This window comes from Mixophyes fleayi, chromosome 6 (assembly GCF_038048845.1).
Source record: "Mixophyes fleayi isolate aMixFle1 chromosome 6, aMixFle1.hap1, whole genome shotgun sequence".
NCBI lineage: Eukaryota > Metazoa > Chordata > Amphibia > Anura > Limnodynastidae > Mixophyes > Mixophyes fleayi.
Genome location: NC_134407.1, coordinates 62,840,453 through 62,868,210, shown reverse-complemented (window position 1 = coordinate 62,868,210; position 27,758 = coordinate 62,840,453). Strand labels below are relative to the sequence as shown.

Here is a 27,758-nt window from a genome sequence, read left to right as displayed (position 1 = left end):
CAACAAATGGGCAGGGGAATCACACCATCAAGTCCCATCCACATCAGTAAACCCTGACACTAATTACTTAGGTGGATGGGGTCTTGATGACATGATTCACATCATGTACCCAACCCAACTTGCAACCAGTAATCAAATTAAAGCTCATATCATCCTCTAAAGTAATTTAGGAACATTGTTTGGCTGTATTAATCCTCTTGTAATTTTACAAATGGTCACTTCAATTCATTAGTCTTTTCTTCAGATGAAGCGGTATTGATGAAGTCCATAGGAATCCACTGGTAGATTTCAATATTTCTCATCCAGCTTCATGGTACTAAGAGATTTCAATTCTCTACAAAATGAACAAACAGTGAAAAAAGATTAAAAACGCTAAAGACCACCTCAAATGAAAATATTAATGCAGATTGGAGAAATAAATAAGGATTTGTAATTTAAACTTTTGTCAGTGCCAGTTTTAATGGACTCTATTAGTTATAATTTCAGTAAAATTAAGATACGTATGATGTGTAATAGAACAGTGGGAAAACTTAGCAAAAACTTGGTTGAATTGTAAGTGGAATTAGTAGTAGGAATATGAAGCCTATATTACCACTTTCTGATTCAGAGGTATAATCTCAACTGCACTATTGTATACAGTTCCAGAGACTCAACCTAATTACTTTTACTAAAAGGTAAAATTTGGCACATGTCTCAGACCTTCTCACAATTTGAGAAATAATTATTATTTTTTTTTTTTTTAAATACTTTATTTGTAAAAATTTTGTCACACATGTTGTAAAGATCTTATATACTTCATTAAAGACTTAATTAAATAACATCTTATGTAAATAGGAATAAAAAGAACAATACTAAATGGGGTGATAACAAAATACGTATATATATATATACAAGATATAATAATTGAAAGTTATTAATAACTTATGTTAAGAGATATGAAGGAGTATGACTATAAATAAGGTAATAAATGGGGGAGGTAAGGGGGAATAAGGGGGGGACTGAGACCTACCGATGGACTGATATTTTGGAATATGATTCTGTGTTTATCTATGTTCAATATTATTTATAGGAAAAGGGAGGATATATTTTGAGTTTGGTTAGGCAATGGTTTGGAATCAGAGGAATTAGTATAAATGAACCAATCACTCCAGATTTGGGAGAATTTATGAGGTTTTTTTTATTTTTTATGCCAAATACCAAGTTTTATTTAGGAGTTGTCGTCTAGAAGGGGGACCTGGGTTTTTGCAATATTTTGAAATAAGGCATCTGGCTGCATTAAGAATCTGAACAGATAATTTGTCCAAGGATTTATTTTGGATATTGATAGGAGATCCAAGGAGAGGACCATGGGCATTTAGATATATGGACATTAGTAATGTCGCTAATCAAGGCAGCAACTTATCCCAGAAAGATGCTATTTTTGGGCAAGACCACCAGATATGAAGGAAGGATCCCTGTTCTCCACAGCCTCTCCAACATAGATCAGAAGTAGATCCATATATTTTTTCAGTCTGGTAGGAAATAAATATTATCAGTAATATATTTTATAGGCATTGTCTTTAACCAGGGATGAGATAGAAGTCTTAGAGTTACTTTTACAGATTGTTGCCCATGTATCTCTATGTGGCGGTCTGCTCAAGTCAGCTTCCCACTTGAGTTCATGGATAGGGAATGGGATATTGGGATAGGATGTGCTACTAGTAGATTATGTAGGCTATATCTAAGGCACAGTCTAATAGGAACCCCAGTTTTCATAAGGGAAAATGAATGGAGTCAAGAACTAGCCGGCTTAAACCATTAAGAAGGGCACATAGGGACACCGCATCTGAGGCAGAGGGAATGTAAACATAGGTTCATTATAGTAAAATCCCTTCTTGATGGTAGCATTCTGGACACTGTGAGGTTTGTGAGGGTGTGTTAAGTCACATTTTATTTATCAAAAGAAGGATATGAATATTGGATGCTTTAACCCACATTAACTTGTCCTGGGAGATTTTAGAATCTAGGAAGTGACTGATATCATATGCTTGTTAATTGTCCACTGGTAGGGCTTTGCGAGATTTGTTGCAAAGAAAAATAATGATTGAAAGTAAGAAGTTTAAGTAAAGATATAGGAAAGACATTGAATATTTGTAACGATGAAGGTCATTTCATTGCCCATGACACAGCATTGTTATGCCAATCTTTAACTTCTGTGGATAAATCTACAGTATTTATCAACTGTATATTTTGGTGGGAAGTAGAGATGTTTGGGCTCGGTTTTCTGAAAACCGAGCCCACCCGAACTTAGGGGATCCAAGAAGGCTCGCGAGCCGGCTCGGTACTTTTGCGCGTTCTCGGATCTGAATCGAGGCAAAATGTCATTGTTGCATTGTCGGATCTCGTGGGTTTTGGATTCCATAAGTAGCTCCCTCCCCAGGAGATCCAGCGCCATTGCTCACACAGAAACAGGGGTAGCAGTGTTCTTATGACTCTTCATTCTCCAGTGACATTGTTCAGTGCCATTGCTCACACAGAAACATGGGTAGCAGTGTTCTTGTCACTCTCCAGTCTCCAGTGCCATTGCTCATACAGAAACAGGAGGGGTAGCAGTGCTCTTGTCACTTGACAAAAATTGTCTGAAAATGACTGGAAATTAATGTTATTGAGGTTAATAATGTAGGAACAAAAAAAGAGCCAAGTTATGTGATTTTAGTAAAATAAAATAGGAATTTTAGGGAAAAAAATAGGGATCCAAAACCAAAACACACAAGGGTGGTTTTGCCGAAACCAAAACACGAAGTTAATCCAGATCCAAAGCCAAACCAAAACACGGGGGTCAGTGAACATCTCTAGTGGAAAGTAGCTTTATTAGTGGGTTTGTGAACTCTGGACAAGAAAGTGATAAGATAGTGTGGTGTTATCAGCTGAGAAGGAATGGAATGCAGAGGGAGTTTTGGATGAGTTCCAAAAACTGTAAAAAAGGTGGTTTGCTGGGAAAGTTATATGAGTGATTATTGTGAGCAAACTCAGCTCATCGAAGTAAGTCAGATCAGTATATCAAAATATATCAAAATATAGGAGCTCAAATATTGCTCTAGAATTAACTAACCAACTCTTGGTTTGGTCCCTGGAATGCGGATAATAGTGCAAAGAAATTTTCATTGTAACTCTTAGTTTCTTACAAGAGACTTTCCAGATCTTGGCCACAGGTTTTACTTTGTAGTTTTTTAATTCTTTAGAGTACACTCAAATAAAAAATGTTCTTGGAGATTTCTGTGTGGATTGAGATGTGTATCTAGGGTTTAGTCAGAATGGGAAAAGGCATTAGAAGTCCTGCAAGAAACTGATGAGAGACATTGTTTTGTGCACTGGTGAAACAAACTGTAAAATAATCTGCTACATCTTTCAGAAGAACTGAGTACCAATAACTAATATTCCTAAAGTTTCCTTTATCCCTGTATGTCCAGCTAACCTGGAGTTGCGGGCCCAAGAGTGTAATGTAATCTGAAGTTTCTGAGCTTTAAGAGATTTTCCTGGAGCTAAACTGGAGTAAGGTGAGGAGGCAAGGATCTGGGATTTGTTTACAATGTGGACTTGTTCTGTGATTCAGATTCATGACTTTTAAATAAATGAGAAAGGAGATCCAGTCAGGAATTAAGTGACACCAGATAATGGGTGCATGCTATGTCTTAAGATGTTGCAGTCACTTAAGGATCACCCATACTGTCCAATGCTACAAGACCTTGTTCAAGATGCGGCTGAAAGTGGGAGTAAGACCTGCTACAGTTATAACACTAAACTGTCAGTTAAAATTAACTACAAATTACAGAACACCTAGAAGCTTCAACAGACCAGGTATAACCAAGCTACGTGATAAAGATGAGTCAAAGTTAGGTGCCATCATGGCATAGAGCTCAAAAATAGAGGCTCAAGACAAAACATGTCACTCAATAAGATGGTCTCTCTTCTGGTGAGTCGAACCAGCCTCAATAGCTATAGTAGCGATGAAGCCAGGCAATCTTTACATTCTTTCCCATTCTTTTACACATTCATGTAGGAGCTGGGACACGGCCCCTGCATAAGCTATCAATGGGAAGTCTTTTGCACTTTACAGGAACTTTTTGTATGGGAACACATATTTATTGGTGAAATTTGACTAATGTTAAAACAAGAAAATATGCAATATTCACATTAAATAAAGACAGTACCAATATCTCCTCATGAATAAAAGTAGTTTAGAAGAGAAAATAAAAAGTTTAAATGATGAAGGTGATGGTCCTAAAGTGGTTGGATAGGAATCTGAAGTGACATTTATACACTTTCTACTGTACATATCTCCAATTAGACCCGTAATTCTGCAAAAGTAGGCACAGATTTTTTTACAGTTCCCAAATGGGGTGGACAAATAGGAGAGTTTTTTACATAATTAAATGTGTGGAAATGCTGCATTTTTTACAGTTCATGAATGACCTAAAGAAAATACTGCTTGATGAAGAGCAGCAACTCTGGAAGTAAGGAAGGAGAAAAGAAGAACGCTGCTGTTAATACAAGTTATTGTTTGGTTTTGTAAGACTAAGTACACCATACATATTGACTTACTAGGGTTGGCTGAGGTGCCCCGGGAGCCCTAGGCACCACCACACGGAAGGCACTACTCTGCTTCTTACTTTCTGTGGAGCAGGGTGCGGTATCTTCTGCTCCTCTCTCAAACTGGGAGTGTGGGACTGGGCTGTGTCTTCCTAGCCCTGTACCACAATCCCATCATATCATTATTATGAAGGAGCAGCAGCCAGCGGCTTCACAAGTAAGAAGTTGCTGACTGCTGCTCCTCCAGATCAGCAGCCTGTGCTCAGTGTGGGAGTGCCCCACTTGATATCACTCATGCAGTGTTTTAGATGCCCCTTTAACATTGACAAACTAGGCAACCAACTAGGTTCCAACAAATGGTAACGCTGGCCCTGTAACTATCTGCTTCTGAAATAGAACAACTCAATAGAATGTACAACGGTCAATAAGACATATAGGAAAGAAAAGTACCAACTTGTACCAACTGATGGCTTGTGACAATAATACACGGTGAAGTAAGATTTATTCCAGTAAAACAGTTTATAATGTTACTTAAACTATTACTTGAGTGCACTTATAGGGCGGGACCTCATGTAAACTTGGATGTATACCCATTAGTGGGAAGTATATATACAGTATATACGTATTTGCATACTGTACATGCACACCAACATCCATCAGTAACTAGAATTGTGCATATCTTAGACTTGGAGCCCTCATGTCTGGAGAAGCAAAAAAGGGTCGGGCACGTGTAAGTTCACTACAGTAAGGGATTATACACATATATACTCAAGGAGACTCAACTTTCTGAGACTTTGTCGCATCTCCAGATACGCTCTTAGGAGACATATCTTTTGCAGGTGCTGGAGGACTGGTGTAAACATATGTGATGATGTGATGATACCAGCAGCACTATAAAGCCACTTCTGACTGGCTGTTTGTGTATTGACACTCCAGCAGATAGTAGTACATTAATTACATTTGTGGATATATTGTGTTAAGTTGCAGCCATATATTTGCATTTCTTATTGACCTGGTGGATTAGCCAATTAACCAGGTTAATTGGCTGCTATCAAAATTGACCCTAGTCTCTCTCTGTCTGTCTGTCTGTGTCTGTGTGTATGTTAGTGAATTTAGACTGTGAGTTCCAATGGGGAAGGGGCTGCGGAATCAGTGGCGCTATATAAATAAATGGTGATGATGATGATGTGGCAATGTTTGTATTTAATTCCATTTTGGATGCGACATGAATGTTTAGCATGTTTTAATAACACAGTCAAAACACTATTCTCTCTGGGGTGTGTGATACATTAAACATTCAAGTTCTTATAATCTCTGATCTCAGTTTCTCACCTCTTTCTTTTTTTGTGCCTCTTGACGGACACACTTATTGCAGCAATTATGAAAATAAGTGCAAGAAGTCCCATTACGGCGCATAGCCCAACTGTGGCTTGGTAAATGATATCTGGGATTCCATCCTTGTTACTCTCTAAAAGTAAAAATAATGTTCAAATAATTATTTCTGAGAAACTCAGCATATATAATGGGGCTTATGCAGAATTGGTCGTAATAGAGTTTATATAAACAGCACATGTTAATAATTCACAGTGGGAAAAATCCTTGCAGACTGGATTATACATGTATATATACAGGTAGTGGACAAAGTATGGTAAAACCAATATAAAGTCACCGTAGGGTTTAAACAAAACGACATGACAAATTTGGATAATAAACTTCAAATGTGATTACTAAAGGAATAACAAGAGGGGGATTGTTGGAAAAAGGGAGAGAGTATCTATATTGTTATGTTTTCTGTGACACTTGTGATGTAGATATGATTCCGTTGTGGAATTGATAAATTTTCTTCTGTGAAATTACCATTTTTATATTATTGTGTGGATTGTTTTATATGGCTATAAGAAGAGTATATTTTAAAAAAATAGTTAGAATTTATAGACCGGGTAATTTTGATCATAATTAATAGGACTATATATTATTTGTGTACAAGAATTAAATATTTTTCTTTATCATACTATTAATAAACATGATACAATAAATGTATCAATAGCGTACACTTTAACCCCTAAACCATCCTTTCTACCATCACAGAACCAGAGTTACAGCACATAGTTACCAAGTCCCAGTGGGACGAAAAACTTGTAAACTGGATTATATATATATATATATATATATATATATATATATATACATAGGTAGTGGACTAAAATATGGAAAACACAATATAAAGTCATTTAATAGGATGTAGGGCCACCACGTGCATCCAATATAGCATTTATACACTATAGTATCTACTCTACCAGTGTCTAGAAATGTGCAGAAGGAATGCAACATCATGCTTTCACAAGAAAGTCACTTAACTGATGTCTGGCTATTGGTGGTAGAAACCACTGTCTCGGGTATTGTTCCAGTATATACCAAAAATGTTCAGCTGGGTCCAGATCTGGTTGCTATGAAATATGGATAATATCAGTGTCATGCTCATCAAACCATTGGGTGACCACATGTTCTATGTGAATGGGGATGTTTTCATTCTAGAAGACACCTCTCACATCAGGAATAAAATGCTGCAGTATGTGGTGAAGATGATCTCTCATTGCCATTATATAGCAATTATCATTAATCTTGTCTTTTAAGGAAATGTTTGTACCCAAATGATGTCAGGAAACCCACCCCACAACACTGTTGGAAACAAGCACTCAAGAGTCATTTGGTTGACTTGTCACCATCCATTTGTTGGATTGCTTTTAATTAACCTGGCTACTCATGTTCCAGATTGAGATCTTCTTGTTTGTTTCCACCTCATACACATCTGTGACTTGCTTTGTGTTTGTTCTGTACCTTGCCTATAACATTTTACATATTATGCTTAATTTTGTTGTATTAATATATTTATGCTTTTTGAATCCTCTGCATTTTGATTTTGCTTATTAGACCTCTATGTTTTATATACTATTCTCTATTTCCTTGTTGTATGGTGCCTAATAAATAAAAGATAATAATATTTCCAGGGTATATTTCAAATTGTTATACAATTGAAATAAATTAATTTGTATTGTTTTTAATAAGTGATATTAAACAATATATTTAAAAAGAATTATTTAGCAGTTCAGATGTTATTTTAATTAAGCTTAAATGTTATGTACCATAGCTTGTTTTTTGGTCCTGGCTCCAGTCTCTATAACATTATACTTTTGATCACACTCATAATTATCAGACACAGCTAGGGACTTCATGTTATGTTTCATGCTGGGATACTATAAAATTACCATATATAGAATCAAACCTGTATCATCCTGGCTGTTTGCCAGCAACATGTTCTGTGTAACTTCCAATGATCCGTCGTGAGTCTCTGGTGTTATCCCCAACAGTTTGCACATTAGAGCATACACATGGACGCTCTCAAAGGACTCCACTACCAACCCCTTTTTAAATGAAGGACCTACAGCTCGGAATATAGTTTTCATGTCCATGGCCGCATTATCAAATCCATGTTCACCATTATTAAACTGGAATGTGTAATACTGTAAAGTAATAAAGGAGATTTGGTTAGCAGACTTTTTTTTATCCATTCATTAAAATAGTGTTTATGCATAAAACTATGATAAAAATGACATACTAAAATAAATATAGTTTCAAAATAAATCAAGCAAACCTATACACCACAATTGTATACAGTAGTCTGGTTTCATGGTCTTGGAGAAGATAATGAATTGTAATTTAATTTGAGCAGGAACAATATATGGGTCTAAAGTCCTAGACATTTTAGGCTCTTCTTGGAGTTAGATTTCTAAAGGCTCCCCTTCTCATTAAGTATATGAGATGTCAACCTAGCTGGACAGATCACAAGATCTATTGCAGCAGTGAATGTAGCCTGTGCTAGATTTATATTACATACACACAAAATGTTCATATGTTATGGGCAGCATGGTGGCTTAGTGGTTAGCACTTCTGCCTCTCAGCACTGGGGTGAGTTCGATTCCCAACCATGGCCTTATCTGTGTGGAGTTTGTATGTTATCCCTGTGTTTGCGTGGGTTTCCTCCAGGTGCTCCGGTTTCCTCCCACACTCCAAAAACATACTAGTAGGTTAATTGACTGCTATCAAATTGTCCTTAGTCTGTGTGTGTGTGTCTGTGTGTGTGTGTGTGTGTGTGTGTGTGTGTGTGTGTTAGGGGATTTAGACTGTAAGCTCCAATGAATCAGGGACTGATGTGAGTTAATTCTCTGTACAGCACTGCAGAATTAGTGGCGCTATATAAATAAATGATGATGATATTCTGCGTTATGACCTTATACAGGACCATCATTAGAAGTTTCTCTAAAGGCATAGCAATAGCAGTGTGATATGAATTATACACTGAATACAAATATTACCTTGGACCTATTATTGAATTATTGCTCCAGGCCCAGCTTCCCTCTACCATCTCTTCTGAGCACTGCAGTCAGAGGAGAATAGTGTAGTATAAACTGTTAGTAGAGAGCTTAACCAGCTCCATGTGTGAGTACTGACACTGTAAGGCATTTGGAGACCATGAACCACAAAGACTCTAATATTAAATTCTGCTCAGAGGGGAAAGAAACTCTAAATTCCTCCTCCTCTTTGCGCAGGAAATGTAGATCTCCACTGACCTGGTAAAATAAGTGAGAGTAGCGAACGTTCTTCCTACATTGGAGGCCCTATCACAATCTTTCTTTGGGCCCAACAAGTTCTAGTTACACCCCTGGCCTCTGCCTTGTTGTTTTATAGTACTGTACATCCCTGTTTGTATCCCCATATCTCATAATAATAGGCCTGGCCAAATCACATTGGGGGCATGGCCACACCATATGACCATGACCTCCCCAACCCTCCTCTCTTTCCCTGAAAACACCCTTGAACGGCACTGGTGTATGAGATACCCACTTACTATGGTGAGCAGGAACATAACACCCAGGGCATGTTTGTATCACAACAGTACTTCCTCTGTGTATTGCAGAAATGCCTTCATAGCACCTCTGTGTACTAAACCTCCCAACTATCCTGATTTCATGGACCTCGAGAGAAGTAGAGATTACAGTGAAGATGGAATGTTAATGAGAACACATATTATCTTAAATTAAGTTTCACATCTACATGCACTTTGTCCTGATATACCATTGTCCCTATGATGTGTTATGTGTATCTAAGCATATATGTTTATTCATGCTTTATAAATGTATAGCAGAATATGTGTGTAAGTGGCTGGAAGGAAATTATATGTATTGTGTGTATAGGATCTCTGATATGGTATGTATGAGAAAATTCAGTATGTAATGATGCATACATCTAAAACAAAGAGTTACTTTAGAGCAGAAAAGGGACAGTATTGTGGGTTAACTGGAAACAACTAACTTTGTGAGTGCTTAATTAATTAAATTAGTTTTTAAATTGTTATTAACAAATTTGCCTTGTCATCCTATTTCAGATTCCAATAAGAAAACAAGTGTAAACATGAATGGATCAGTAAACATAAAAAGACAAGGCAGTTTTATAGTCATTTCAAAAAGACCTAACTTCAACATTCACAAAGGGAAAAAGAAGGTCTTATTTATATGACCAATCATTGGCTCGTAAATTTGAGATCTTATTTTCCTTGGGTCTGTTACTGATAAAGACAGACCAAGATGTACATCCATTTTTATGAACAGGCATTGTTTCAAGTCAAGACAATAAAGGTTTTGTCGCAAGTAGATGCTAAAGGACAAATACTTGATTGTATGTCAAAGACAAACACAGTCTAACGGTAAATAGGTATAATTTGAGGGCTTGAATACCAAATGATTGAATATTGTGAAATGTGCTGTATTGTGTATAAATATATCTGTAGGTAAGGGCTATGCAACTCTGCTATGGACACATTGCTGTAACCATATAATTTGTGAAATAAACTTTGCTTCAACTCTATTTGAATATGGTGTTGCAGAACCTTAGAATGTATTATTGAATATATCCATTTGAAGACTCAATTGGTGTCTGTAATGTATTATTTAGTAACTTCATATCTCCAATTTTAACTGATTGTTTAAAATTCTGTCCCACAAAATAAAATCTTTATTGATAAGGTAGAAGGTGCCAATGACGATAGGATGGGAACAGCGAAGCTTTGAAAAGAGGGCTTTGCAGAATCACGATCAATACAGAAGCCGGCACACAGAAAGTCATGTGACTTTCTCGGACTGTACTATTATTAGGGGGCTTTAATGAGTAATGCAGGGAGCTGCACAAAATAAAACATTTTACAGCAACCCTTCTACTTGGTACATTTTCAAACTCCCTGCCTTACTCATTAAACGCCCCTAATATTAGTACAGGCCAAGAAAGTCACATGACTCCCTGTGTGCCGGCTTCTGTATGGATCATTGTTCTGCAAAGTCTGCTTTTCAAAGCTTCGCTGTTCCCATCCTATGGCCATTGCCACCTTCTACCTTATCAAGTCAGGTAAGTCCTTGTCGCTCTACTCAGAGTCGGGGACATGTCCCCCACCCCATCTACAATGGTGTTTAAATAATCTTGCTTAATTTCTGCAACCTATTCCATTTTTCATTTGTATCCCTTGCTTTCTGATAGTAAAAGATAGAAAAAAACAAATGTGTTAGGTGCCAACCCACCATTTTGTTCTATTGGAAAAAAAAAGATTAGAAAAAATTCTAAAAATAGAAAAAAAAACAACTTACCCCATGGATGACATACCCTGGATCACCATATAGGACTAAAGGGGTGATTCTCGCATTATTGGAATAATGCAGCCTAGGTGGAAAATCCTCTTTCTTGTAGACGTGCAGTTTAGGATGGGCACCTTTCAATGCTTGGTATACCTTTTCCACGTTCCCTTCTTTAGGTACCAAAAGTCCAGTAGGCCCATAATCCACTAAATGAAACTGAAGGTCAGAGAAGGAGAAGTCTGGGAGCGAATTCAGGACAATCACTTCACTATTTTTAACAACTGTACTCATGCCATGATCTGCTATGATAATAATATTGAGTCCAGACTCCAGACCGTAGTACTGCACTCGACGTCGTATGTGACCAACCATGCGATCCACTTGACTAACCATGTCTTTGCGCTCCTGTGTTTCTGGCCCATACTTGTGTCCTGTTCCATCTGGTTCCCCAAAATAAAGAGCTACAAAGTCCAGATCTTCCTCAGTGAACCATTTCATCACTGTTTCAACATTTTCTTCCCACTCTGTTTCATTGTCATACTTGTGTAATGAGCTTTCCACTCTTTTCTTGTACACAGTTTCACCATTGTATGTGGCATTGCCCCCCGGAAAAAAAAGGGATCCAGTTTTTAGCCCCTGACAGAAATAATCATATATCAGTACAGTGCAAATATTTGCAAGAAACTACCTAAATGCCACAATTGCAATGTAATACATTTTAAAAATGTCATTTGACTTGGATTCCCTTGACAAATTTGTACTGAACAATTCTGCAATAGCTGGAGAGTAAAATAAATAACCTTTTCAAGATATTAAAAAGACACTTCACATGATCATGTGTTAACTACTTGATGACCAGAGGATTTTTACCCTTTCACCACCAATCCAAACGTCACTTTTTGGGATGCATCAGTTTATTTAAGGATAACTCACTAACTAACTTATTATTTCTTAGTCTAACCAAACAAGTTTTACATTGTTTTGTTGGGAGAAATATTTTGCTAGTAGATTGAATCATATATTTTATTGTACCTATATAGGAAAATAATACACTTTTCCACAATTGTTCCCACACTTATTATATTGTTAGTGCAGTCCCAGATACCACAATTAATTGGCTATTTTAAAATAATTATTTTTCTCCCTTGATGGCTTGCATCTGTGTGCAAAAAGTCTTGGGGTATATTTACTAAACTACAGGTTTCAAAAAGTGTAGATGTTGCCTATAGCAACCAATCAGATTCTAACTGTCATTTTGCAGAATGTACTAAATAAATGATAACTAGAATCTGATTGGTTGCTATAGGCAACATCTCCACTTTTTCAAACCCGCAGTTTAGCAAATGTACCCCCTAGGGTCAAAGTCACCGGAGGGCCGGAGGGTGTTCGCACCAAAATTGGGGGGATGGAGTATTTTTTGTGATTTTGGGGAAACAAAGTCTGCATAACATGTATGCATTATTGCCTGAGTACCTGATTACTGGGAAAGAATTTGGATGAGATGCGTGGATGTTTTTTTAGAAACATTTTGTGTTATTTTCCTTTTTTTATTTTTTACAATTTATATCACTCTATTTTTTTTTACTTTTTGTCTACTGTAAGAGCCACAAGGGTGCAGTAGGGACTTATCCAAGTCTCCCGTGCCCCTCTGCATTGTTATATACCTTCTAAATAATGACATGCTGGTATGTTAGCTAGTTTATAACACTGCTGATGGACAACAGGGACAAAGATCACATCTCTCCTGCCCTAATATTATATATTATTATATATTCATGTTAATCTATTTTATTTTAAATTAGTGTTATAGCACTATAATGATTTTCTATATTTTTCCTTTCTTTTGTTTATGTAAGAACAGTGTCTTTCTTATACAAGTAGCTTTTTTATACATCATTTGTAATATCATGTGAGCGCAGATAAATAATTTCCTTTATTTTTTCCTCCTGCAATAAGTAACTTACCACTGTTTCTGGTCCTTGCTTTGTTCAGAGCTTCACTTTCATGGAATTTATACTTAGTTGCTCTCCTCATATATTAAATATTAATGAATTTGTAGTTGCTTTATACATGACAAAATCTTTGGGAATATGTGCCAATTTCTCACTATATTATGCTGATAGCATGTAGCAGTTTTCTAGATGTTTTTTAGATGTCTTTTGTACATTTTATGTTGCAAATGTTGTTTCTACAAAATTATTATGTGCATCTGACTTTGTGGCTTTTCAATTTTATTTAGAAGACTGCAAATTAGTGTTCAGAATTCACATACAGAACAATTACGCTCACCTACTTAATCATTAAGTTTAAGGCGTTTAGTACGCTTAAAGGAAATAAAAAAAGTCTTCCACTGTAAGTAAGTTGCAACAAAGGATTCTTAAAATAGAAGGAACAAAATATGCATTTGTTTTCTGAGACAGTGAAATTTTATAGCAGACATATGTAATTATATTCTGTTTTAAGAAGGCTATTACAGAATTACCATAACTGTTATATACACACTGTAGTTACAGAGCAGATCTTCTAACTATGTTGACAGGAACACTAAATAATATTTCAGTGGCAGTTGCATTATATCCTCTTCCTGACCAAATGGAGGCTAAAGGCAATTGGATGGATTCCCTGGATCCATCAAACCAATAATATAATTTAATTATTATAGCTGATATATCATTTTGTAAGAAAGACAGACCTGTTTCTAGGTAAGGGGAATAATGAGCAGGTGTCTGGGTTGGGAGCAGCACTTTCCAATTTCTATAGCAAGTGGTGCCCCCACATGTAGTGCTGGATTAAGGCTTTGGGGGGCTCATGGGAAACATAGGACAGGCGAACCCCTATTGTCGAAAATGAAGGGCATAGTGCCATCATTCACAGGAGATTTTTTTTTTTTTTATCCTCTTAGCTCACTCACCCTTAATCATTTCCCTTCCATGTCTCTCTCATTTCAGCCCCCTCTGTGTTCCCCTCATTTCAGCCTCATCCATGTCGCTCTCATTGCAGCCCCCACATAGGTCTCATTACAGCCCCCCTCTCCCATAGGTCTCATTGCAGCCCTCTCGTTGTCATTCTCATTGTAGCCTCCAATGGGTCACTCTCATTACAGCCCCCCCAGACTTCTCATTGTAGCCTCCAATGTGTCATTCTCATTACAGCCCCCCCCCAGACTTCACATTTTAGCCTCCAATGTGTCATTCTCATTGCAGCCCCCCCATAGGTCTCATTGCAGCCTCTCTCATTTCAGCCCCATTCATGTCGCTCTCATTACAGCCCCCACATAGGTCTCATTGCAGCCCCCTTTCCGATAGGTCTCATTACATCTCCTCTCCTCCCCATCGCTTGTCACTCACCTTTAGTAGTGACCTCTGGCGCCGTCCTGCAGTTCCGCTGTGCGCTCCTTGCTGCTCAGACAGAAAGTGATTACACTTCCTCTCTGAGCGCTGCACTGTGCGGCTGCCAGAGACAGTTATTAGTCTCATACATTTTTTTTTTTTAAATGCATGAAGTTAATCTTTCTATTCAGACTCCTCAGAACGATGTCTGAGCACTCTGAGGTGTCTGTACAGAAAGATTAGCCTCATGTATGTGTGATTCCAGTTTTGTACAGGAAATATATTTTCAGTGAAAAATACATATCAAAGTTATTTTGTTGCATAAATTAATTTTATTGTCCAAAATCCAAATTCTTTAAATATTTAAAAGTTATAAATACAACAGATTCATCAGGACCTGAAGAAGTAGACAGAGGTCTCAGAAAAGCGTTGTATCTGTTGTAGTAGAGAAGTATTGCCATCTGTCTTATTCTTTTATATATTTATTTTATATTCAAAATATTTTAAGAATCTGTTATAGTTATAACTTTTAAATATTTAAATTAATTTAATGTGGATTTTAAACAATTAAATGAATTTATGTATCAAATTAAATTTTATATGTATTCTCCTCTGATAATATACTTCCTGTACACAAGTGGAATCATATATACCGATAATAAATGTCCAAGCACTTTTTTTCTTTAACACAGGTGAGTGCAATAGCACTTAGACTCCATATTGCCCTTAATTATCACACAGTGTACACTATGGGTATGTTTTCTTTTTCTTTTGGAACACAGATGATATAACAATAAGAGACACTGTAATCCTGGTACCTGACGAACTTCATATGGAATTCAGCTTACACCAACCACCGGTGGACATTGGTGTAAGATTGTCCAAATCATTGATATTATCAACACTGGGTGAGTGCTTTTCATTACTAAAACGTAATCTATTTACCACACAGTGTACACTAATATACTCTTTTTGAGTCTACACAAGGGGCCTGAGTCATTAAGGAAAGTAAGGCAAAAAAAGGAGTAAATTTGATTCTGGACAAACCATGATACAAAGCAAGTGGTGAAAATTAGTTTATTATTTAGCATGTAAGGAAAATACTGGCTGTTTTTTCATGTAGCACACAAATAATAATAATAATAGATGATGATGATGATGATATTTGATAGCTTTATTTTTACACTGAAATTTAAAGTTGATCTAGGACATGCCCTACCCCAACTGTAAATCTGTCCCCACATTTTCAATTTACGTCTCCCTCCAATGCAGCATGGTTTTGCCAAGGTGCAACATTACTCCTTTTTTTTGCATTGCTCTCCTTAATGACCAGCAAAATTGAATGCAATATTATTTCTTTTAACTGTTTATGAACCTAGCACTAGTTTTTCTGTTGCTGATGTGACTGTGACAAGTGTTTTTTTTTTCTTCTTGTATTTTTACTTATCACATATTTGTGATAATGTTAATTTTACAGTGCTGTAAACTATGTTTAGGGTGGCATGGTGCCACAGTGATAAGCATTGTGGCCTTTTTAGCACTGGGCCATGTGTTCGATTCCAACCAGAACACCGTTATATCCCTACTTTGCATATAACATATCAGCAAGGTATGTAAAATGATGATGTTTTCTCTTATTATTACTATATTTAATTGCTGTTTAATGTATTTGTATACACAGTATTCTCATGATGTTGTTTCTCTCAATACCATCATTTGCCTCTGCTTCTTCTGACATCCTTTCCTGCAGAAATGTTGGAGGCCAGAATATTAGTTTTCTACAAGGAAGGCAAAGATCCACACAATTCAATTTCACCAGCTACAGGTCCATTTCTCTCCTTAACAGTTATATAAAAATGTTTGCCAAAGTCCTGGCCAATAGACTAAACCAATTACTCCCCTCTCTGGTGAGCTTCATATTGGGTTTCATGCTTCACGTGAGCTTCATATTGGGGTGTCAGGTGTGGGATACACCAGATGAGCCTGGTGTCCATATTGCTAACCCCAGGAGGTCTCCCCACCAATATTGCATCTATTTATGCTGAAAAAATGTTCGATAGAATCTCCTGGAGCTTCATGTAGCTTACTCTTAGGTCTTGTCCTCATCAATGGCACCAGACAGGGTTGCTCGTTGTGCCCCCTGATTATTGCACTGGAAATTGAACCACTTGTGTTGCACAACAGGTCTAATCCTAACATCCAAGGAGATTTCTATATTTGCAGATGACATCCTGCTCTCCCTATCTCATCTGAGAATATCATTGTCCAATCTCTACAAACTGCAGACATATGGTGACTTATCTGGTTACGAAATAAACTATTCAGTCGGAGGTAATGCTTCTTTATGTCCACCCTTAAGATGCCGATTTCATCAAATCTATTTTTAGCTTCAAATGGCAGCCAAAAAAATTAAAATAGCTGTGAGGTTTCTCACTTCTCAACAACAATTCACACAACCTACTATTCCAGGAAAACTTTCCCCTACTCTTTTCAAAGTTGCAGGCTGATCTTGCTGATTGGAACTGCATCATCATTTCTTGGCTGGTTAAGATCATAGTGGTCAAAATTAGCATTAAGTGACTTTATCTCTCCTTGCTAAATAATGTCTCGGAGGCCCTTATTCATTTTATTTGGAATCATAGACCTCCAAGACACTGAGCTAATATTCACAAAACTCAGTAGAAGAGGTAGGGGACTCCCCTATATTAAATGATGCTGTTTGGCCTCTCACTTTTCTCAAGTGGTGGAGTCATATGCTCCCACAGACAAATCCGGATACTGAGTCGAACCATTTGGATTGACCTGATCTAACTTCCCTTTGAGGTCTGAGCATCAAATTTAGGCCACAGTCTCCCAAATTACTACTAATGCTAAAATTTGTAACTAATCTTTGGGATTCATACTCTATATAATTGTATGATTGTTTTAAAGCAGTTCTGTAGAGATCAGTCAGCTAGAATAGTTTGCTGATCAATTAATTGTCTTTCAGAGAGTTTAGACAGACTAGTGGCTACTGTGTATTATTAATGCATATATAATAGTACTAGTATATAGATTGAGTGAGATATCGTGCTGAAATAAGTAGTATATTTAATGTAGACAAACAGTGTGCTTTTGCTGTATGACTATTAGCAGCAATCCTAAAAAAATATGTATATATTTTAAAATTTAAAGTTTTTCTAGTGAAAGTAATCTTGTGTGGGGCAGTGACATCTGAAATATTTTTTTTAAAAAAACTGGGTATTAGCATGTGAGTGTCAATGCAACTGCACACCCCCAAAAAAGCTATATATTTTAAACTTTTTCTATTTCTCAATACTTCAGTACTCAATTTTGAAAGGGTCATTCAGTGACACCTATATTAAAAAAAGGTGTTTGCGTGTCAGTGTCAATGCAGCTGCACATCCTATAAGAACACTATAAATTCTGAGCTTTGTTCTATTTTTCAATACTTGTCAATTTGTAAAGGGTCATTCAGTGACATCTATATTAAAAAAAGGGTGTTTGCATTGCCCAAAACATGCCTTGACAATGCAATTGAGAGTCCACATTGTGATAAATTAGGAGGTCAAATTATGGCCCTGGCAAAGAATACATGTAGAAATGGAGATATGATGTCTGAGGAGCTAGGCTAAGTAATAGAGTCAGAGAATCGTATAGACTGATTAAAGATTTTTGGAATTGAATGGGAGAAAGCAAATGCAATGATGCAGAATTACAAAAACCTTTATTAAAACAGCTTGCTGCAGATTTTGGCCAATGTTAATGCTATAAATAGTAATATAGGAGCAAAAACAGCTCAAAATTATATTATTTTTACATATTTTTCAGAATTTTTAATTAAATCCAAATCCAAAACCAAAAACATCCGCAATTTTTGGGCAAAACCAGTTACAAAACCAAAACCACATCCAAATCCAAAACATGGGGGTCAAATTTTGTGCTCTATACCCAAGATTTATTTCCTCCATTCTATCACCTCCTTTGAGTGCATCTGCACATAGCATCCTATTTGTAAAGAATATATGTCCCAAATTTATGGCATTCTGCTTCTTGCTGCTTATCTGAGTACAATCGCCACGAGACAGAGTGGGAGAGGGAGCTTGGACTGGGTAGGGTACTAAATAGCGACAGTGGAAATGTCGGCAGTTAACCTGTGGATATGAAAATGTCGGCAGGCTAAATGATACCAGTTCTATTCTATGGACAGGTTTAAAATGTTGGCAGTGTGATTCAGTTCATCATTATTTCTCTTTTATTTACTTGCTATGGCAAAGTTCCCTATTAATTGAGGGTATCCATTATCTCAAGAACTAGAACCAATTTGAAAAATCTACTTTCTTTTTTGAATTCAGCAACCACAAAATACCCTAAATTCGTTAAAATATCTTTAGCAACTATTTTTTTGGTTGGGCTGTGTTATCAATACCAGGAGTCCTGTCTTTGATAATTTAACAGTGCTCTTCCATAGTGTGCAGGTGCATCATTTTTTATTGTTTTTTTTCCCCCCCATTTGGACTGCAATGGACTAATAAAGAAGATGTTTTAATTTATTTAATAAAGTGAACAAGGGTTTAAGGGAACGTTTAATGAAATTGAAGTTTATTTTAAAATCGTAGTATTTTTTATTAATTTATTTTTTGTAAAAAAAAACATTTTGGTATAATGGGCAGGGATCTATGTTATAGTGCAAAGCAGTCTAGTATGTCTAGTGCTGGTTAGTGATGTTTTTTTTTAATGTATTTGTTTTACTTAGTGCATTGTGCATGGTGACTGTTACTATTTTACTACAGGTGGTGAGTGTGCCTGAAAATGTGCTTCTCTTGCCAAATCAGTCAATATAAAAGTATAGGCCTTTTAATTTTTGTTAAGATTATTAATTATTATTATTATTATTATTATTATTATTATTATGATTTAACTTAAGACAGCAGAAGCACTGTATTATCAAGATTGGCACTGAAGGTGGTGTGAAAATTGTATTTGTTTGTGTTTCATTTTTGAATCCAAGCGAAATTTCCTTAACTTGTGACTTCATCCTTTTTAGCCAAAATTCATTCTTATAACTATAATCAAAATTACTGAAGTGTCATACAAGCCTTGCTTTGAATAAACACAAGTAGAAATACCTAGCTCATCAGCTTACAAAGTAAAGAGGCAACGCATTACCTAACTTCTTTATGCTACCATTACTACAAATACAGGTAGTGGTGTCAGGTACACTGGGTGTAAGTAAAAGCTGATTGGATGCTTTTCTTACAAGGTATGATATTAATACTTATAACTAGTTTACAACAGTTGCAGTTATTGGTCCAGGAAATTAATCAGATTGCCATGTAAACAGCCAGGAGGATGTTAGTTCCCCTCTTGTTAGGTTAAATTAGACATGAACTTGATGGACTTGTCCCTTTTCAACCACAGTAATGATCTAACTTGTTTTTCTTCATCATATTGTATCTTTATTACTTAGTACTTATTTGCATTATGTCTAAAGTTTAATATACAATGTCCTAAATATATCTGGTAACAAATCAGAAAATTCAGTCAAACGTCCATAAATTCTGTTACATGGGGTTTCTGGAGTCCGAGCAGCTACTAGAAATGTAACACCTGCTGCAAGAATGACGGCTGAGCTTTCGCATAACCCTATAGTCCTGCACACACTCTATTCATAAGCAGATATGTCTTCTTTACCTGTCTCTGAGCTGTGATCCAGATAGGAAGGCTTCCATTGTCCCACCAATGTGAAATGCCCTGCGTTGGAAGATAACCTTTCTTCTCTCCGGTGGTGACATTGAAATACATGTTGTGTATAACACCATGGTTCTCAATGTATCTTCCTGTAACAAACAGCGTTCAGTGAAAAATAAAACAAAAATTTCAAAAGGGGCAATACCTTTACTGTTCCTTAACTTGTAAATTGTACTTTAAGTTAATTTGCCCTCTCCCCTACAATTTTTAGAGACATATATATATATACAAGTTAACCTGTGCATGATACTCATGCATTCTAGTCAAATCAAGCTACTTAAGGTCTTAAAAAGGTTCTTGTCATGCATTTGGGCCTAGCCCAGGCCTCCTCAGGGGAAGAGCGTTACTTCCAGACGCAAGCGGGAATGAGTTTGACCCCTCAACTCGTAAATTTAGCCTTTACTACCCCTCCCACGGGGGGAAGGGGGGATGATGGAAGTTAACTGACTTGACTATTCTAATTTTTTTGTCAAATAATGTCAGTATACCAAATTTTAGGTCAATTGGATGAGCCCTTTCTGAGAAAATAGTTTTTTCCACACACACACACACACACACACACTAACGCACGCCTCTACACGTGTGTTCATGAGGTAAAATTACCTCACGAAAATGAGTTTGATCCCTACCAAATTTCAGCCCTTTTTGAATTTTTTTCCCCACACACACTAAGAATTTAGTAGGTCAGTGTATAACTCTGCCCAGCAGGTGGCGCTGCAACTTGGGTTTTTTTTTCCACACACACACAGACAGACGCCACTAAGCATTTATATATTAGATTGAGTGTCACATCTCTGTATAGTAAAATAATATGCTTTCACATATAGTACATTATAAAATAAATACCTTTTGTTATATATCTACTTATTGACTCAGTTTTCATCCCTTCATGATCAAAGCAAATTTTAATTTAGTTTTTAAGATGCTTCTATTTCTTTGAAAATAACTTTTACAAATTTTGTAGCCTATCCAATTTTTTTTTTCAGATTGGGCTTTTGTTTTTGTATATTGTATTGTATGGAATAAAATATTGTTTTAATTTATGGGGTTTATATAAGACAAAGTAAAACATGGAAAAAAAATATATTTCCAATGATTCTTCCACAAATTACTTTTAGGCAATTAGTGAAACACCAGAAATTACCCAAAATTTAAGTGACTAGTTGACCCAGGTATAGGGATACCAAATGTTTGTCATTTGCAGCTTTAGGAATGTAAACATTTATTTCATACTATTTTATTTCTTTTTGGTGAAAGTAATCATGCAGCACACAAGAACAGGGGGATCCGCAGTTCATGCTAATATAGTCACTATAGCTTTTCTTCCTTGGACTGTTGGTCAGGATGAGGTGGTAAAATTTAAAGATGACCTGTCACCTACAGAAATTGTGCCTCAGTAAACATTGGCCAAAGTGCAGCCCAAAATCCTCTTTCGTGGTGCCCATTCCCTGCGCTGTTCTTTAAAACAACTCGGGGCACATCATTACCGTTACTACGGTAATTGATTAGCATTATTACCGTTAGGTAATTTCAACGCTGATTTTTACTCACAGCTCCCAGAGCCGCGAGCAGAAATCCGTGTTAACATTACCATATTAACGGTAAAGATGCGTGCCCCGCGTTGTTCTAAAGATCAATGTAGGTAATTAACCTCCACCACCTTAACTAAACCTTAATAAACCTCCACCACCTTAACTCTGCTCCCCAGCTCCTTGTCTCTTCCGTGAGGCCCTTCTACCCCTCTCTCTACCCCCTGGGGGCTCTCACTTTTCATCTAGCTGTACTTTGAGCTTCCAAGTTACTGTGCTTTTTGTTAACTGTTCAGTGCTATCTCACCCTGTACCGTGTTTCTGCCTGTCCCTGTACGGCGCTACGGATACCTAGTGGCGCCCTATAAATAAAAATTAATAATAATAATAATAATAATTGAATCCCCCCCTAAATGATTTTGCCCAATTCACAATATCTGCCAATATAAGTTGATCAAATGTACCTTTATGCTGGGGAAAGTCCCAGGTTTTTAAAGGACTGTCCTTGGATAAAAAAAAAAGGTTCCCAGGTGCTAGCACTGTCCTGAGTCCCATTATTGGTATTTGAATCTACCCCATAAAATGATATACATAATACATTTATCATAAATAACAGAGTGGTAGAAAACAAACAATGTTTTAGAAACAACCAAAAATACCACATCAGAGAACAGCCTATTACGGTTTAATCAAAAGATCATAATCCTCTTTCATTCAAAATTACATGGGTACAAAAATAACTATTATTAGTAGCACAGTAATACATATGAATTAATTATATAGAAATATTAAGTATCATAGTAACACAAATGTGTCAATTCCGAAGAACCAAAAATGTAGCTGTCAAACTAGGAACAAATATTCAGGATCAGAGTGATATACCTTTATTAGCTGTGTACTATTATAAAGTAACTAGATTGACTGTCTATATTTCACACTTTCTCTGCTATATTCAATAAAGACCGGTGTAACTTTCAGAGGTAGCCAAGCAGCATGCAAAAGCTGTATTGCTGTAAATCCATACAATTGTTGTTAAGTAGATTAGAGCTGGTACCCCTGCAAACTCTAGTGTGAGCTGACAGTCAGCTAAATATAGTGACTTATACTATATAACACTCAATAAACACCCATTTCTGAATATTGAGGAGAGCATGTAAAATAAACGTTTGTATATGTTACACTGTAAACAAACCTTCCTTTTTTTTTTTTTTTTTTAAATATCCCCAATTTATAAGATAATATGCAAACATGGTGATACATTTTCTTTCTGCCAAATATAGATTGTCAATGGCAATGAGATTGGCAATTATTTCAGATCTGTACCAGAGAATATTCACCTCATTTTGCATCTGGATGAGGATTTTCACACATTTCTTCTGCAGAATACTGCTTGAGCAGTACACTCTATAAAAGTATGCCTGTCAGGAGGTGTATCTTTTGCACCATCATGTCACTCATTTAGTGTTAGTCTTTTTATATTTGGTCACCCCAGGGATTTAAATGAATCATATGCCACTTTACTAATTGTCTGATAATATGGTAGAGGGGGTCTGTTTATTTATTCAGTATAACTTATAGGGCAAATATGCACTGATGATGATGACATATGGGGGGGGTCTGTTTACTTATTCAATTTAACGTGAGAGTGTCCTGCACTGTTCCTACTTTATCCAATGGTGCTGCTGCTCCTTCATGTCAGCGATAAGCTGGGAGCATGGTGCTCTGCTCCTCTACCTGACACCCCCTAATTGCTTAACACAATGTAAGCAGCAGGGAAAAGGGGCACATGACCTTGAAGAGGATGCTATCAGAGGGTGGGCACTTGTGAGAAAGGGAGTCTATTACCCCTGCACTGAGAGAGCTTACTCAGGCCCGCAGGGGTACTTAGTAAATATTAGCAATTATTTGGGCCTTTACCATTGGTTTCCCCAGTGGGCCCAGCATGCTCCAGTCCGACACAGGCTGTACGTATAAAGTGGACTTTCAGGCTCATCCCATTCCACTGCTTTATTCCTCCAGTTTAATTGGATTTAAAGTCCCTGTGCAAATGTTACTGTACTGGTACTTTCAAATCCAGTTACAATTGGACAGTTAAGCTGTGGCTTAACTCTACTATGTAATGGGGGAGAAGGCCAGATGGTATTCTATGCTATACACAGCTTTGCACATTGTGGCCACATTTATGGAAGTCCCCCTGGCACGGAAGAAGGGGATTACAGGGATGGGCCATTAGAATCCAGGAGAGGGGGCTGGGAACCTCTTTTGTATAAGGTCATGATTTTAAACTCATCAGCTTCTATGTATTACTAACAGTTAATCGTTTATCAGAGTGCAGCAACAAAATAAAAAATAGTAGTTGTGGTTGACAGCAATCATGTGAGACAAGGGGCCTGATTCATTAAGGATCTTAACTTGAGAAACTTCTTATTTCAGTGCAAATTAGTATTCTGTTTTGCACATAAGTTAAATACTGCCTGTTTTTTCATGTAGCACACAAATATCAACTTTAAATTTCAGTGTACATATAAGCTCTCAAGTATTTGTGTGCTACATGAAAAAACAGTCAGTATTTAACTTATGTGCAAAACAGAATATTAATTTGCACCCCTTGCATTGTAACATGGTTTTGTCCAGGAGACTGAAATAAGAAGTTTCTCAAGTTGAGATCCTTAATGAATCAGGCCCAAGATTACTATCTTTTCAAACTCAACTGAAACATATCAACTGAAATATACAGCTCACAAGTAGATTGGTTACTGACACCTTTAATATGTGCTTATTTTTCCACATTAAGCGAGATTATTGAAATTAATTTGCAAGTCATCTTATTACCAGTTGGGGACATTCTTTTAACTTATGTGCTAAAAGCCCTGTGGACGTTCACACATTGTACTGATCTTGTTGAATTTAAGAATGAAGCTGATCAGTGGGAACACATAATTAATTTCACAAATCACTTTTTTTATTAGGTTATATGCTTATATTGCACATTTTTCTTTTTGCACACATAAGGATTTAATTTTTTTGACATATGAGTTTCTCTATTCAACTAATTTATTTATTTTCTATTTATCCAACCAAACGGCATGTAAAATCTTCTTGCATTTGTGATGGCTGATTGAGTTTGATGAGATATGTATATATATATATGTATATATATATATATATATATATATATATATATATAGATATCATCGTTCACCAATTGTGCTAATCTGGACGCATTGGGAGTCTGAATTCTAGTAAGATAGCACTTCTGAGTTAATAATTTCCAGTGAAAAAAGCAGATAATTTTTGCTTGAAGCTTCAGGACATATGAAAGTCCTAGACTGTGCTGCTATTTATCATGCTATGGGTTGAACTTTGCCCAATGTATACACTATACACTCTGGGTGACGTTAAAACATATGTCTGTGCATCCATTATTTCATTCTCTTCATGCACAAGAAATCTATATAAATCTGTGTAATAGTGCATTATGCTCAGGGCCGGTGCTAGGGTCCACGGCGCCCTAGGCATTTTTTAAAAATCGCCGCCCTCCTCCCTCCTCTCACCACCGCCGCCTCTCTGCTCCGTCTCCTCCCCTCCACTCACTGACACTAGTAAGTGGAGGGGAAGAGACGGAGCAGAGAGGCGGCGGTAGTGACAAAATAGCCTCTTCCCCCCCTCCCCGTGCATCTGAATGCTGTGCGGCGGCCGTGACAGGTATGATCAGCGATCGCCGCACAGTTTTAAAGTCTTTTAGAATTCTGTGGCGCCCTCCAGGCGCCCTCCAGAGCCCGGCGCCCTAGGCAAGTTCCTAACCTTGCCTAATGGGAGCGCCGGGCCTGATTATGCTGTCACTGACTCCCAGAATTTGTTATATATGAGTTTCAGTGCATTGCAGTTTTTGTGTATGTTAAGGTATGAATGACCTTTGTGTCTTGATGTTCCAAGCTGTATGTCCATCGTTGTAGTTGGAACACAGGAAACAGTGTTCCATGTTTTTGATGATAAAGTAACCTGTATATTTCATAAATTCTTAGATTATCCCAAACTTTAAGTTCACTGTAAAAAGTAAAAAACCAGTGATCCTGTTGCTGAACAAGATATTGTAACGACCTTTACATTTATGTTGATGTTCCCAGTTGGTTTCGGCAGAACCTCTTTAGTCCTGCTAAACTGTTTGATGTTTGATTTTTGAAAGCTCACAAACACCAATGTAATGATTAAAACTGTCAATTGTGTCACATGAAATAAAACACTTCCTGGTGTACCTGGTTTTGCTTCTTGCACATATGCAACCTATAATGGAGTTGAAATACAGTAATGATCATGCAAAGAATGTGCATGGGTGCAGTACAAATAGTTGAATGGTGGTGTGCTGCTGTGGGCTCATTGTTGTTGTTTGTAAATGACTCAATACTATTTGGAATTAAAAATGAGGGGAATTAATTCCTAAATGCTGTTCTGAGAAACATAACCACTTGATATTGAATCTCATTTAGTTAATTTGCAAAGGTGCATTACCACCTAATCACTCCATTCTACTCGACTGCTCCTTCCCCTACCCGGGGTACAACCTTATTTTTCCTCTATTTCTACAATATAGAACTAGCAAAACTCCTAATGTCACCACTTGATGGCTGCAGAAGGGAAGAAGGTGTGAGCAGGACGACCAATCAGGACCATTTTGCGGCTTCCGATTGGTTCTCCCACTTACACACCCCCTCTGCAGCATCACACAGCCCCCATTTTCTGCCAGGGTTTTGAGACAAACCACTGAGCCACTGAAAATAATATTTAAAAATATTTAGGAATGAATGTTATTTTAATCGATCACTATGTACTTTTTGTGTATTTTACAAAAGACTGTTTAAAAAAATGCAACTAGTTTTAGAACTATAAACATGAAAAACTGTCCTTAAAGCTCTCCAGACCCTGCAATACATGTACGTTTGTCTGTTAAAGAAATAAAAGCTTTACATTTAGTACAAAATTGCAATCAAATATACTGAAAGCATTAAACCATGCATCAATTTCCTCAATTTGAAATATATTCCTGTCCTTACTCACCAGTTAGCAAGGTGAAATGGCAAGGACTTGTGATGGTGATAAACGCTGGAGTCATGTATTTGGCTTTTACCCCGTCATTGTTCATTATATCCATATTGGGGGTATCGACATCTTGGTCATAATCCCAGCGGAAGCCATCAAAGGAGATGAGCAGGAGCTTGTGTTGTGGTCTCTTACTCATATGCAGAGGGACAGAAGAACTACATGCTAGAAGAGCAGAGATTACTGCACAGAACACTAACATCTTCATGGCAGCTGGGACAGACTGAACATTCTGAACAAGTGATATTCAGGTTCATACATTTATAATGCCTGGGAACAAAGTTTGCCCAGATATCTTATCTATTCTAATAGATAATGTTCTCTGTTAAAGTACCGTGATTAAGTAAACATGTAGACTATTGATGCCAAGTAGTTATTGATCCCTGTCCCTGATTCTCATCTTTGTAATATAAAGATCAATAACCACTTGGCATCCACGTCATACAAGTTCCCTTTCTCACATATTTAATTGTATTTAAAATATATATTGATTCTTGCATGAAGAACATAATAAAATTACAATTACTTATCTAAACCTGACTTTGCTTGATATTGGTTCCCAACCTAACTTTGGCTATTCAGACTCTGTAGGTTAGGACACGAAGTGATCAAGCTCTATTAATTAATTTTATTAGTAATTCTTTTATTTTGCATGTTAATCTGTAGTTAAGCCCCCTTCCATATTTATTATGTCTGGAGAAAATACTGGAGGGAACAGTAAAAGTGACTGCCAGAGTGAAGCTACATTGTTATTACCCACCACAGACCTTACCACCTGCAGGAATTATGTATAATAACAATTG

At 36.8% G+C, this 27,758-nt stretch overlaps 2 protein-coding genes across 2 annotated transcripts in view; both read right to left on the bottom strand.

Moving 5' to 3' along the window:
* EBI3 (Epstein-Barr virus induced 3) overlaps positions 1–27,758 on the bottom strand; it is a 305,430-nt gene that overhangs the window by 90,089 nt on the left and 187,583 nt on the right. The window lies entirely within an intron of this gene.
* On the bottom strand, positions 151–27,163 carry ENPP7 (ectonucleotide pyrophosphatase/phosphodiesterase 7). Its single transcript, XM_075215212.1, has 6 exons — positions 26,914–27,163; positions 20,273–20,418; positions 11,262–11,885; positions 7,853–8,090; positions 5,902–6,037; positions 151–334 (listed from the first exon to the last, which is right to left on the bottom strand). Exons 1-6 carry the CDS (start codon positions 27,161–27,163, stop codon positions 289–291), a joined length of 1,440 nt encoding a protein of 479 aa, XP_075071313.1. The 3' UTR covers positions 151–288.